At 37.1% G+C, this 13272-nt stretch overlaps 1 protein-coding gene across 1 annotated transcript in view; it reads left to right on the top strand.

Annotated features, from left to right (window-relative positions):
- The window catches only part of grm7 (glutamate metabotropic receptor 7), a gene marked incomplete at both ends in the record, with an annotated part of 233239 nt that overhangs the window by 100253 nt on the left and 119714 nt on the right, over nucleotides 1–13272 (top strand). The window contains 2 exons of the mRNA XM_081384270.1: nucleotides 7723–7858; nucleotides 8282–8436. Of these exons, the coding sequence (XP_081240396.1) occupies nucleotides 7723–7858; nucleotides 8282–8436 (291 nt within the window). The remainder of the gene's footprint in view (nucleotides 1–7722; nucleotides 7859–8281; nucleotides 8437–13272) is intronic.

Raw genomic sequence — 13272 nt, 5'->3', positions numbered from 1 at the left:
ACACGCCAGTATGTAAGCAATGTTTAAGTGTTTCTGAGTAGAAACTACCCATAAACTGAGATTAATCGGATCAAGGCACACCATAACACAACCATGAACAAACTGAAATGTCAGTGTGGACTGGGCCGCAGTGATACAATCAGTGGGAAATGGGCTTTTTTGAGGGATTAGAGCGAGATCAATGTGTGTAAGTGAAATCTAGTCGGTTCTCTCGCCAGCCTCATTCACCAAGCAGATTAACTCTAATTTTTGGGGCTTAATCTCCTCAATTCGCTACCATCACACAGATATGCTTATTAGCTCTGTCAGTAGTCCATCTACTACTATATAGCGCTTATATGTTGGAGTATGTTCCTCACAGATTTCTTACACAAACACTTGCTCATTGCTCCAATGCAAGAAGCTTAAGGGGATCGTTCACCCACAAAATGAAAAATCTCATATCATGTTACCCTCATGTTGTTCCTCAAATGTACTTTGTAAAAACTTTTTTCTTCTGCAAAACATAAAATATAGTTTGATGATTGTTTTTGCCCATGCAGGGAAGGTCAATAGGGACCAAAAACAACATTGGACTCTATTGACTTTCATTGTTTAGACATTGTTTGTGTATAAGACTTTTTCTCTCAATTCTTCACATTTGGCAAACTTTTTACTTACTCAGTTTTGTCTTGTTTTTCAAATCAAGATATATTCACTTGAGAAAAGATGTACTTTTTATTTTAATGGAATAGTTTTCACCCAAAAGTAAAATTATCCCATAATTTACTCACCCTCAAGCCATCCTAGGTGTATATGACTTTTTTCTTTCAACCAAACACAATCGGATTCATATTAAAAAATATCCTGGCTCTTCCAAGATTTACAATGGGACTGAGTAGAGCCTGCAATTTTGAAGCCCAAAATAAAGTTATAAATATGGATATTTTTCTTACAAAAACCCATCACTGGAGTCGTATTGATTACTTTTATGATGGATGGATGCGATTTTCGGGCTTCAAAATCTCAGACTCTATTCAATGTCATTATGAAGCTTGGAAGAGCCGAAATATTATTTAATATAACTCCGATTGTGTTTGGCTGAAAGAAGAAAGTGATCTACACCAAATGTAGCATGTCTTGAGGGTGAGTAAATTATGGGATAATTTTCATTTTGGGGTAAACTATTTCTTTAATATCAAAATTAAGTGTTGATGCTTTTCTTACCCTATTGGGAGATATCTTGTTTTCCTAAATTTTTTTATTCATTTTGCTTATCAAGTAAATGTATCTTGATTTAAGAATGTTTAGATATTTGTACTGTTAAAAAAATTCTGAGTAAGAAAATCAGTTTTTGCAGTGCACATCATCTCCGTTGCGATCTCCACCCTGAATCCAACTTCTTCGAACGTCTGATTGCATGTTGAATGAAATCCTCATTTTCGTGTTTCGCTTAAACAGACCTCTCCACATTCATGTAGCACAAATTACCCCCTAATGACGGGAAGTGTCTTGAATCTCAAACATTTAGGCTACTTCACTGAGTGTCTCTGATGGCTGTTGAAGCACCGTGATGAAAAGATGAGGCGTCAACAATCTCCGAAGAGCCAGTTACCAGAGGCTGTTCATCAAAATGGTGTTCTGTTCACCCTCTTCCAGCAACGACATGCACGGTTTAGGGTTTAGTGTTGGTTTGTAACGAGTCAGAAAATATGTTGATATAAACACATTTTTCTCACTTTTATGCCCAGAAAGAAAAAACGTAAAGTTAAAAATCAAGCATTTGTAGGTAACTCCATTTTGCCTGATATAAACAAGGCGCAAGCCACAAGAATCTTTGTCCCATGTTGGTAAATATACATTAGATAAATAATTCAGAATTACACTTATTTTCATTTTTAAATAGGAGAGAGTGGGGCAACTGTCACACTTTTTACTCCGGTGAATATTTCTCATAGTGGATTTATAAGTGATTGCAATGATTTTTGAAACAAAAAGATAAGTTATGTATTGTAGTTGGTAAATGATTTGTATGCTTGTTATGTCTATTTGTTATATGTAAAAAATCTCATCAGTACTTCAAGGGAACTTGGATCGAAAAAGGTCTCCTTTCAGAAAATCCTTGCGCCTTGAGGTTTGCCCTGGATTACGGTGGCCATTTCTGACGGTACAAGATTAGGAATTAGATCCAGGTCAAGCCACTACAGTCTGTTAGACATCGTCTCCGGAACTTAAGAGTGACATCCGGCTTTATGGATGTGAATAACAGTATTGGCCTGGAGAAATGTCAGAGTCCTCCTTCTAAACCTGGTTTTACTTTATCGGGTCTGTTCACTTTTATCTCCTTTGAGCTTGTACTGTCAGCGCCACTTAAATTTGAGGCAAGCTTCCAGCTAAGAGCATGCACCATAAAAACTCAACATGCAGAATCTTACCTGAGCTAACCCTTAAAATTAATATTGTATGTCTAACCCACTGCAGCTATATTGTTTTATTCAGAAATATTAAATGAATAACCATTATAGATGTGACATTTTTTTTAATTAACTGACAAAACATTTGACAGTGATTTTACTACAGGTTCTTGGTCATGGTTAGAAATTCTTAACCTTTCAGGGAACGTTTACACGGCAACTATGTACTAAGAATAGAAATGTTCATTGTGTTTTTCATGTTCAGACAATGGCATTGTCAATTCCCTTCACATAAAACAACTAAAAATCACTGTATTATTCATGCCAGGCCAGTAGGTGGCGATGTCACTTTGTAAAGAAACACTACGCATCTATAGACCAAACACATAATACACATACGCATGATGTCACTGTTTTCACAAATTCATGTTTTTGTAGTTCACACGGAGACGATAACGCTATCTTTTTCAAAAACTTGAACTTTGATACCTGTTTTTAAAAGTTTGTTTTCAGTTGTCGTGTAAATGTGAATGGCCAAAACGTATAAAAAGTTGTACTTTTTTTTTTTTAATGGTGTTGTGTAAACGACCCCTTAATCATGACAAAATCACTGTGCTTACTGCTTTAGAATACGACGGCAGTATACAAGGTAACAATATTCAATGCACATTCACATTCAATGACATTTAATAATTATAACAACAACAACAACCACAACTTTTATTGACTTACAGCTTTTATTATTATTATTTAATTACAAATAATTATTACATTATTTTATTATTATTTTTAATAATAATCATCATCATCATCATCATCATCATCATCATCATCATCATCATCATCACCACCACCACCACTATCATCATAATCATTATAATCATAATAAAAGCTGTAAAACACGAGGCTATTTAGAGTTTATAATAATAAGAATAAGAATTATTATTATTTAATATATACTAATACATATTTATTACTACTACTACTAATAATAAGAATTATTATTGTTATTATTATTGCTATCAATTATAATATTAAGAATTATAATAATAGAATACATTTTTATAGATTTTACAGGTGTGTATATTTCAGCTATTTTACTACTGCAGCCCTGTTGAACACATTTCTCCGATTTTAAATCCATTGCACAGAATTCTGCAGTATTTTCCATCAACTTCATCACAGAATAGCACATATGCATTGACAGGGTCACAGGCTTGCAAACACTGATAAAATGTACAGCTTGAATGTACTGGACAGTAAATCCTTTTAGATACATACAAATGTAAATATGCCGGGTGGATAAGACGTAAAGGTATTTCCTTTCAAGGTTAATTAAAGTTTGCATTGGAGTAACTGGAATTTCATTTTTAAAACTGCCCAAAGGGATATGTTATAGGGCTGAAATTAGTGACGGGGATATGCAGAGGTTTAACAATGATGACATACCAGCACACTTAAAAATATCTCGACTCAGAAGAAAGCCAGTTTTGGTGAATAGACAAAGAGAGATACCCATGAACAATGGCTGGATTACATTTCAAGGATTTCACGGCATGCTGTATAGGGAAAACACAGGCTGTATCCGCTTTGGTGATTCATACTGCATACATTGTCGGCATGCATTGTGCATTTCCCAAGACTGGCTGGGATTGAAACCCATGGTTAAGAGGGATTTAATTATAATTGGTGTCTGCAGGGCCTGTCCGTGTCAATTTACTGCGAGTCTTGCCACTTGGTGACATGCTTCCGAAGATTCTAATTGGTCAGTTAACATTAGTTGACAGATCAATCGCATTAACTCAACTCGAAAGGTTCAGATTTTGGACTTCCTTTCCAGGTGTAGCAGGTTAATCTGATGTAGTACAGTACAGCAGGAAATTACATATCCATCATACCATTATGCTTTCTATGTAACACTCATAGCAAGTCCGTTTCGGTTATGTCAGTGTGTAAAATCATCTGACTTCAGTGTAAGATAACTCATTTCTATGCATTTCTTATCTGACTTGTTTTCCGCATTGAATTTGTTAGTTGTATTAATTTGTTGAACGTGTACAATGGTCAAAAAGAATCCAGAGTTAGTTCGTTTGAATCAAATTAAGAAATCCGTCACTGAATCTGTCAGTGTCATTATTCTTTTTCATGTTTCACACAAATGGACAGAGAATGCATGGGAAGGCTTGACTGCGTTCTCGAACCGCATGCTGCTGTCCGCTGGCGATTGCAGAAGGGGATGAGAGTGGCGAGGTTTCGTAACGGCGCATACTGTCGACCTCGCCTTCTTGTGAAGAGGGGAACGAGAGTGACGAGGAATAGCGTCACAAGCTGCCATTCTGGTCCTCTTGGGGAGAGGGGATGAGAGCGGCGAGGCATGGTGGCGCACGCTGTCGCGTTCACCCTCGTGGCACCCAGAGATATCAGAAAATGCTCTTTATTGAAGGTGTGGGTACCGCTGGCAGAGGCTGAAAAAATTTGTTAAGTTCTGCACCCGGCCCTCCTCCGGGGAAAGAGCAGCTTCATCCCGGTCCGGGTTGCCCGCCTCAGAGGTGACTTTTCACTGACCGCTCGGCGGCTGAAACGAACGGCGTTGTTTCCCTGCGAGGCTCAACGTTGCAGTAGAGCTGGCTGTGGCGGAGTCCCCTTTTTTTTTTTTTTTGCAGGGGAACGACGCCCTTGCCGACGAGCAGACTGAGGGGAAAGCACTTCAAGACTTGGAAGCACAAAGGGGCAAGCTCTTGATTGCCTCAGCCTGCTTCTGAACTGCAGAGAACTGCCAGGCCCAGTCCTCGACAGTGTCGCCGAAAAGGCCACCTTGTGAGATGAGAGCATCGAGAAGGCACACTTGGCGATATCTCAAACCTCTGCAAGGTTTAGCCAGGGGGTACTTCTGGACCACTAGGGTGGACATCCCTGGCCGAGGGCCAACGCTTTGACTTAATCTCAGTCAACATGCGCAGCTCAACCCCGTCTTAGAACTACCCTCCTTCATTATGAGCGTTTTGGCCTTCCATAGTTTCAGGGTGGCCATCACATGCAGGGTAGAGGCGGCCTGCGCGTAGCACTGCCACCCCACCACCGAGGGTAGTGAGAGAGAAAATTCTTTTTCTGCAGATTTAGGCATGTTTTACTTCCATACTGCCAAATTTCTTCACGTACATCCGGGAAAACAGCACGGAGGCGGGTAAGGCGATTTACACGTTGCATTGCGCCCCCAGAGCAGCCCGGGAAAGCATGGCTGTCAAGTCTGAATCTGACTCAGCATGAGCACACACCACTCTAATGGGAAGCTCAGCATCATCATTTCCAAAGTATAACAGCTCTCTATCCGATGCAGCGGTCGACATCTGTCCTCAGCTGGAGCCCCGAATGCAACTCTAGGTCCCCCATGAGAAGGACCAGCAATCCCATCTGTAAGCTGCCAGGCATGCGAGACCGTGAATGTGGCCGACAAACTCGATGGCATACGGTGCGCTGAACACTCATGCCCTTACGAGAATGGCAAGACGAACAACGCACCGACGTGGCCATGTTCTCCTGAGAGAACATGAACCACCCATGAACGCAGTTTCAGCATGCTTAAGCCCAAGCATGTGAGACAGTGAACAAAGCAAAATGCAAAGATGCGTTGCACCTTCTGCTCATTATATACCCACACTGCGTGATAGAAGCAGCTGGCGCAATTATCGCATTGGCTCGTTTAGTTTCTCTCGAAGTAGATTGGTCTCTCTGCAGATATTCCATTTCTGTCGGATCCCTCCGACGAACGTTGGAGTGACCGACATGAAAGGGAACTATATTTTGGATGACCCGTCTAGACCGCATTAGCATTTGTGAAAGTGTTCTTGCATTCATGAAACACATTTAAATCACAATAAACATCCGCTATCCTGGCATTCATTCTGCTCCATGGCATTCATCTATCTTAGAATGGCAGAACAGTATGAGGTTCCCCAATGAATATTCCAGATAATGGGAAAGATCCCCAAGGCTAAGTACACTGCAATGAATGGGAACAGAAGAGCGCTGCTGTGGGATTTGATCGAGACAAACGTGGAGTGATGCCAAGTTTGGTGCCTCTCTTTCCAGAAAAGCCAGTGTTATGAAGCGACTACGATGGGTTTACATCGTTTGTCTGTCCCTTTTTATCGCATTTCCAATGTTCTGATGCCAAGCTCATAAAAGTGCCACTCCGGGGCAACGGGAACGGACCCAGATATTGATGTCGGCCATCTAATAAATCACCAGGGAGATTTGGACTCGTCATCAACCTGCATATAAAAAAGAGGAAGCTGTATTTCACTTTCACTTACATCTCTGCCAAGAAGCTTTGAATTTTGTTGTTCCTAAGCAAAGTGATCCTGTAGAATATTCATATATTAAATGGGAAAATATCTTGGAAATGGGTTGATATAAGAGAGTGACATATTCCATTTCTATCTGATTCAAAACCTGCAGAACTGTTGATGGATTTTGACATACTAATACTTTTCCATAGCAGTGCTGTTCAAGATCTTTCTCCTGTGACATTCATTGCAAATTCCCAGATAAGAAAGTCTTCTATTTCAGGGGTCTTAAATAGATATGGATGCAATTTTTTTAGTGCTGGGCATTGATTCATCGCGATTAATCGCATCCAAAATAAATGTTTGTGTTTGCACAATATATGTGTATACTGTGTATAATAATTTTGTGTACATATACATAAATATATATACTATATATATATTTATACATAATTTATATTATATATAAATAAAAATATTTTAACATATTTTTCTTAAATATATACATGCATATGTGTCTATTTTCATATATACAAAATAATTATACACACATATATATTATGTAAACACAAACTTTTATTTTAGATGCGATTCATCGCGATTAATCGTTGCTCAGCACTAAATTTTATATATTTAATTATCTGGATACATTGTTCTGGGAAGGTTAGATTAATGGTTAGAAAAATAAAACCTACAACCCTGATGAACGTTCTGTGTCGGTTCTCTTTTGGTTTTACACAAAAACCTCCTTTCAACACTTTTGGAAGGTTAGTTTATGGATATCAAATCAAAACCTAAAAATAACCAAACGTTCTGTATAGGAAACAATCTATATTTTCCTTAGCCTGTCACAATAAAGCCTTCAGCATTCTAGGAAGCTTCATTTTGGTTCCAAATAGGAACCAACAGAGAACATTCATGGAATGTTGTTATTTGGCACCAAAAAATAACCGAATGGAAACCATTTAACGTTAGGGGAATGTTCATCCATTTTTAATGCATCACTGGCTTCACTCATGTGCCTCTTTCTTTTCTTTATCTAGGTGGAATCTGCATCGCTCAGTCCCTGAAGATCCCTCATGACCACAAGCAGGCTGATTTTGACAAGATTATCCGACAGCTGCTGGAGACACGTCATGCCCGGGCGGTCATTATTTTTGCTTACGACGAAGATATTCGGTAAGCTGTTGACAGCGTTGCCAGCCAAGGAAGAGGAAGTGGAAATTGCAAGATAGAGCTACAATAAATTCAATTTTCAAACAATTAATCGCTCCCTTTTGACCTCCAAAAATAACAATGTAAAAGTTGTTGATGACAAGAAGTCAATACTCTGCTGGCCTGAAAGCTATTACTTAGATAAAACTCAAGGGTGCACTTCAGGGGTTTATATCTTTTTTGCTGGATAAGCTCAGGCGCTAAGGGTATTGATTAATGACATCCACATGTCATCAATCAGCCAACCGATTCAAAATTGCTATTTTGTATTTCATTCTCGATAACGATTCAATCTGGATGCCATTGCAATTGCTCTCCTGCTCTCTTGAAGAGTCACAGAGGGCCTCAATGTCAGGGTAATGGTTCCATGTGTGGGAATGTTCGCAGGGGGATCCTTAACGCCAGTAAAAGAGCGGATCAAGTGGGCCATTTCCTGTGGATTGGGTCGGATAGTTGGGGAGCCAAGAACAGCCCTATTCAAGGCCTCGAGGATGCTGCCGTTGGCGCTGTCACCATCCTGCCAAAAAGAGCCACTATTCTTGGTAAGATTGCAGCTTGATTGGTTGTTTTTTTGGGGGGACGATAATGCTGATGATATCCAGGGAACACCAACATCTCTCATTGTTGTGTGACATAGACCAGTATACTGGCTTCATGTGGATTCTGGTGATGGGGTGCTAACTCTTATTCTTTAGGTGTCAAAATGTCTTGACACTTAGAGACTTTGCGCTGAACATTTAGAGGTGTTTCATCATCTACAGGTAGCTTATGTGTTGATTTGCAATAAGACTTTAAGACTTCAAATAAGATTTTTCCCTCCTGTTTATGTTAAACACTTCCATTCAAAAGTTTGAGGTCGGTAAGATCTTTTAATGTTTTTTTAAAAGAAGTTTCTTATGTGCACAAAAGGTCCATCTATTAAAAAAAAAAAAAAAAAAAAAAAAAAAATATATATATATATATATATATATATAATATGCATATATGTATGCATATATGTGTATATATATCACACACACACACACACACACACACACACATACACACACATAAATATATATAAAAGATATTTCACAATATTATTGTTTAATATATATATATATATAGAGATAGAGAGGGAGAGTGGGGAGAGAGAGAGAGAGAGAGAGAGAGAGAGAGAGAGAGAGAGAGAGAGAGAGAGAGAGAGAGAGAGAGAGAGAGAGAGAGAGAGAGAGAGAGAGAGAGAGAGAGAGAGAGAGAGAGAGAGAGAGAGAGAGAGAGAGAGAGAGAGAGAGAGATTGTTTTTATGGTGTAATATATATGTAATTTATTCCTGTGGTCAAAGCTGAATTTCCAGAATCGTTACTCCGGTCCTCAGTGTCACATGATCCTTCACAAATCATTCTAATATGATGATTTGATGCTCAAGAAACATTTATGAGTATTATCAATGTTGAAGACAGTTTTGCAGCTTAATATTTGTAAGAAATCTGTGATGAATTTTTTTTTCAGGATTCTTTGATGAATAGATGAAATAAAAATAACTTTTATTTGAATTTGAAATCTTTTGCAAATTTATAAATGTAGTTACTGTCACTTTTCAAATTAATGTGTCCTTTCTAAATAAAGGTATATATTTCTTAAATATATAAACAAATGAATAAATACATACATGAAAATCGTATGGATCCCAAACTTGTGAAAGCTAGTATAATCAAGTTCCATGGCTTGTAAACTTTGTGTAATGTGTTTGTTATTTATTTTTGCCACTTTTCAAATAGCTTTTATTTGAGATTTTCTAGTTTTACCCTTGTCTCAGGCCCAGATTTTATGTTAAATATGAAAATACATCATAAACTATTAATAAAACAATCATAAATGAAACAATGATAAACGATTTCAATATTCAGTGTGATAAATTTTTAGACAAATTACGAGTTGTGGTGATATTTCCACAACAATCGACATTGTCCCAAAAAAATAAAAAATAAAAAATAAAGTTTGCATAATACTTTACCAAGGTGAGCTGCAATTTTAGCAAAATTTTATATATATATATATTATTTTGTTGTGTATTTTTAGGATACACACAAAAAAAAAAAAAAATAGCCTTAGCATTTATTTAAAAAATGTTGAAAGTGTCATTTCCTACACAGGATGTTACTAATAAAGTGGAAACTTTGAAAATTTTCAGGAGTTTAGGTGTGGTTACAGTAGCAAATTTTGGGTTACTCTATTTGGTAACACTTTATTTTACAGTGTCTTTGATACATATGTTACATGTACTTACCATAGTAACAACAGTAAATTAGGCATAATTACATGCAACTAACCCTCAACCAAACCCTAACCCTATAGTAAGTATAGGATGGACCTTAATAAAGAAAAAAAAGTGTAACCCTTTATTTTAAGGTGTCATTGTTACAGTGTAATTATATATTTAAGTACTGGGTAATTTTGCTTAAAATTCCAGGTGACAAACCTTAACCCGTTGCCAAATCTGCACGGGGAAATCTTTCACATTCATTCGAAATTCCCTATTGCACAGTTTTCTATTGAAATTACTGGATTTCTTCCATGGAAATTTTCCCTTAGGCAAATGTACACATGTATACACACAGTTGGACATTTTTAGATCAAACTAAGCAAACTAATAAGAGCGTGGAAAGTGTGAATTCATTCCACAAGCCCAAAAGAGCCAAAAGTTGAAGAAACACCCTATTCTTATTGGATTGCACAAGCAAACTTCTTTGGTGCTTGCCTGTTCAGAGTAATGTCAGGTTGAATGGATGGAAGGAACATCGCTCTAATAATAGAAAATCATCTCCCCGGTGTCTTCGAAACTGTGTCACGTTTGATAGCGATGACGCTTGGTGCGCGTGGAGACAGAACAGAGCACAACAGAGTCTGGATTGGTTTTGTTCACTGGGGATTGTGAACCCAGCCAGAGGCCTGGACACAGACTGACCCAGCTGGCAAGCTTTTCCATCCAGCCTTGCCATGGGGTTGATCTCAGTGCCAGATATATATATGAAAGCCCTACGGTGTTATATTTTGTGGCGGACATAAACTAATGATATAAAGAGCACTGTGGATGCAAGAGGCATGTATGGAGAGATGAATCCTCTATGGAGAAAAATGCCTTGAGGTGTTGGACTCTCCATGACAGAAAGCTTCCTGTTGTTTAATGTTGTTGCAGTAAAGGAATAATTCACCCAAAAATGAAAACTGTCAACTTTTACTCACCCCAATATTTCAAAATCCGTTTCTTAGCGGCATTGACATCAAGCTTGGTCTCGCACATCCACACTTATTTTAACTTAAATGTGTATGAGATTATTAGAGAATAGCTTTCTTTTCACACCAAGCTATCGTTTGACTTCAGAACACTTTTTCTACGCTGTAAAATAATATGATCAATAAGTTATAACATATGTTTTTGCATTGCTTTAACTCATCTAAATAAGTTAAGCAATTTTCAACTTTTTTTTTGTAAGTTATACAAAGTTTGACTAATTTTTAAGTCAGTTTAATGTAACTTAAGTTGAAATGACTTTTGAAGTTTATTGTACTTAAAAAATAGTAAGGCAATAACTTTTTTTACTGTGTTGTTAATAACTAAAAACATTGCAATACTTTGTTGAAATAAAATGTTATATATATATATATATATATATATATATATATATATATATATATATATATATATATATATATATATAACATTTTATTTGTATATATATATATATTTAACATTTTATTTCAACAAAGTATTGCAATGTTTTTAGTTAATAACAACACAGTAAAAAAAGTTATTGCCTTAGTATTTTTTAAGTACAATAAACTTGTATGTTTAAGTCATACATACAATTATATATATATAAACTTTTTATTTCATTTATCTGCCAAGACAACATTTCTAATTTTCATTTAAGTTTAAGTTGAAGCAAATATATATTTTAAAACTCATGGTGTTATATTTGCGTTAATATGTTGATATAGTTTTTAGCTTTATATTTTCACTTTAATTGAAGGTTAAGTCGTAAAAAAAAAGTCTTTATAGTTTGTTCGTTTTAGTTTAGTTTTAGTTATTTTAGTACTTCATCTTGCTAAATGAAAATGAGAAATGTTGCTTTGCCAATTAGGTGAAATAAAGTAAGTTTTATATTTAATTTTATTTAATTTTATTTTATTTTATCTTATTTCAATGGTTTTAGTTTTAGTTTTTACCCATTTTTGCCCTTTTATAAAAAAGAGGAGTATGCAAATTCAACATATCTATTTTATTGTGCTAGAGAGAGAGAGAGAGAGAGAGAGAGAGAGAGAGAGAGAGAGAGAGAGAGAGAGAGAGAGAGAGAGAGAGAACGTGACTAAATGTTGAAAGAATGTTACGGACCCCAAACCATGACACGATAAAGGAAAACAAATATGAGATGGAAGAAACATTATTTGTCAATGCTTTTGCGTTTTGCATTCGGCTGAAAAACTTTGCGTTCGCTCTCAAAGAGAATAAAACGTTTTTGCGAGTGAACTAAAAGTTTATCGGGGGAGAGCAAAACATTCGCGAGGGAACGTGAAAGCATTGACTTATCATTTCTCCTCCCATCTCATACTTTTTTCCACCACCATGACCCTTTAGGGGCTCTGTAGAATGTACATTTTGAGTGAAATATTTAAAGTTATATCACTACCCTAAAGCAGAGGTTATGTGTTTGAACAAAAATGCTGTAATAAAAATGTTTTATTAAAAAATACTCTTAAAAAAAACCTTCCCTTCCACCTTCCCTTGTGTTTAAAAAAGTGGTTTTCCGTCGCGGAAAAATGCTATCCTTGATAATTCCATATTTACATCATCACTCCGCCCGCCAGTTAATCCGTGCGATGCAGCTCTGCGAATCAAAACCATGTCACACAGTGCAATGCATTTTCCAGGTATCCACAGCGTTATGATAGCATCTCTCTGCTTGCGCTGTTTGCCATTTGCTGATAAGTGTGTCGAGCGGTGCTTTGCTGGGTCGAGCAATTGCCCCTGCATTTCACAGCACTGATGGAACAATTTGAAAGGCACTCATCAGGGAAAGCATCACACTTACAGCTTCAGCGTGCTCTTCGAAAAAGACCTGTGAAAACAATTGAATGTAGTGTTGCCACAAGCCGTAGTCAAATAGGGAGTTTGTCTCACCACAGGCACCCCTTGCAGGAACAGGTGCTCGCGAGAAAATTCTCAACGCCATGCTTCTCGTTTACCTTCCCTTTTCTGAAGTGAAACGATGTTGCCTTTGTGAACAGACGAGAAGCTGGAAGCTATTCAGATGGTTGTCTTTGATCTGATGAGTGTTGGTATACAGAACCTGATGTTCTGAAAGTGTCATGTTTTTTATTTGTGCCACACAGAAGAC

Source organism: Scardinius erythrophthalmus (assembly GCF_964197995.2).
Source record: "Scardinius erythrophthalmus genome assembly, chromosome: 14".
Taxonomy (NCBI): Eukaryota; Metazoa; Chordata; class Actinopteri; order Cypriniformes; family Leuciscidae; genus Scardinius; species Scardinius erythrophthalmus.
This window is presented reverse-complemented; position numbering and strand designations above follow the sequence as displayed.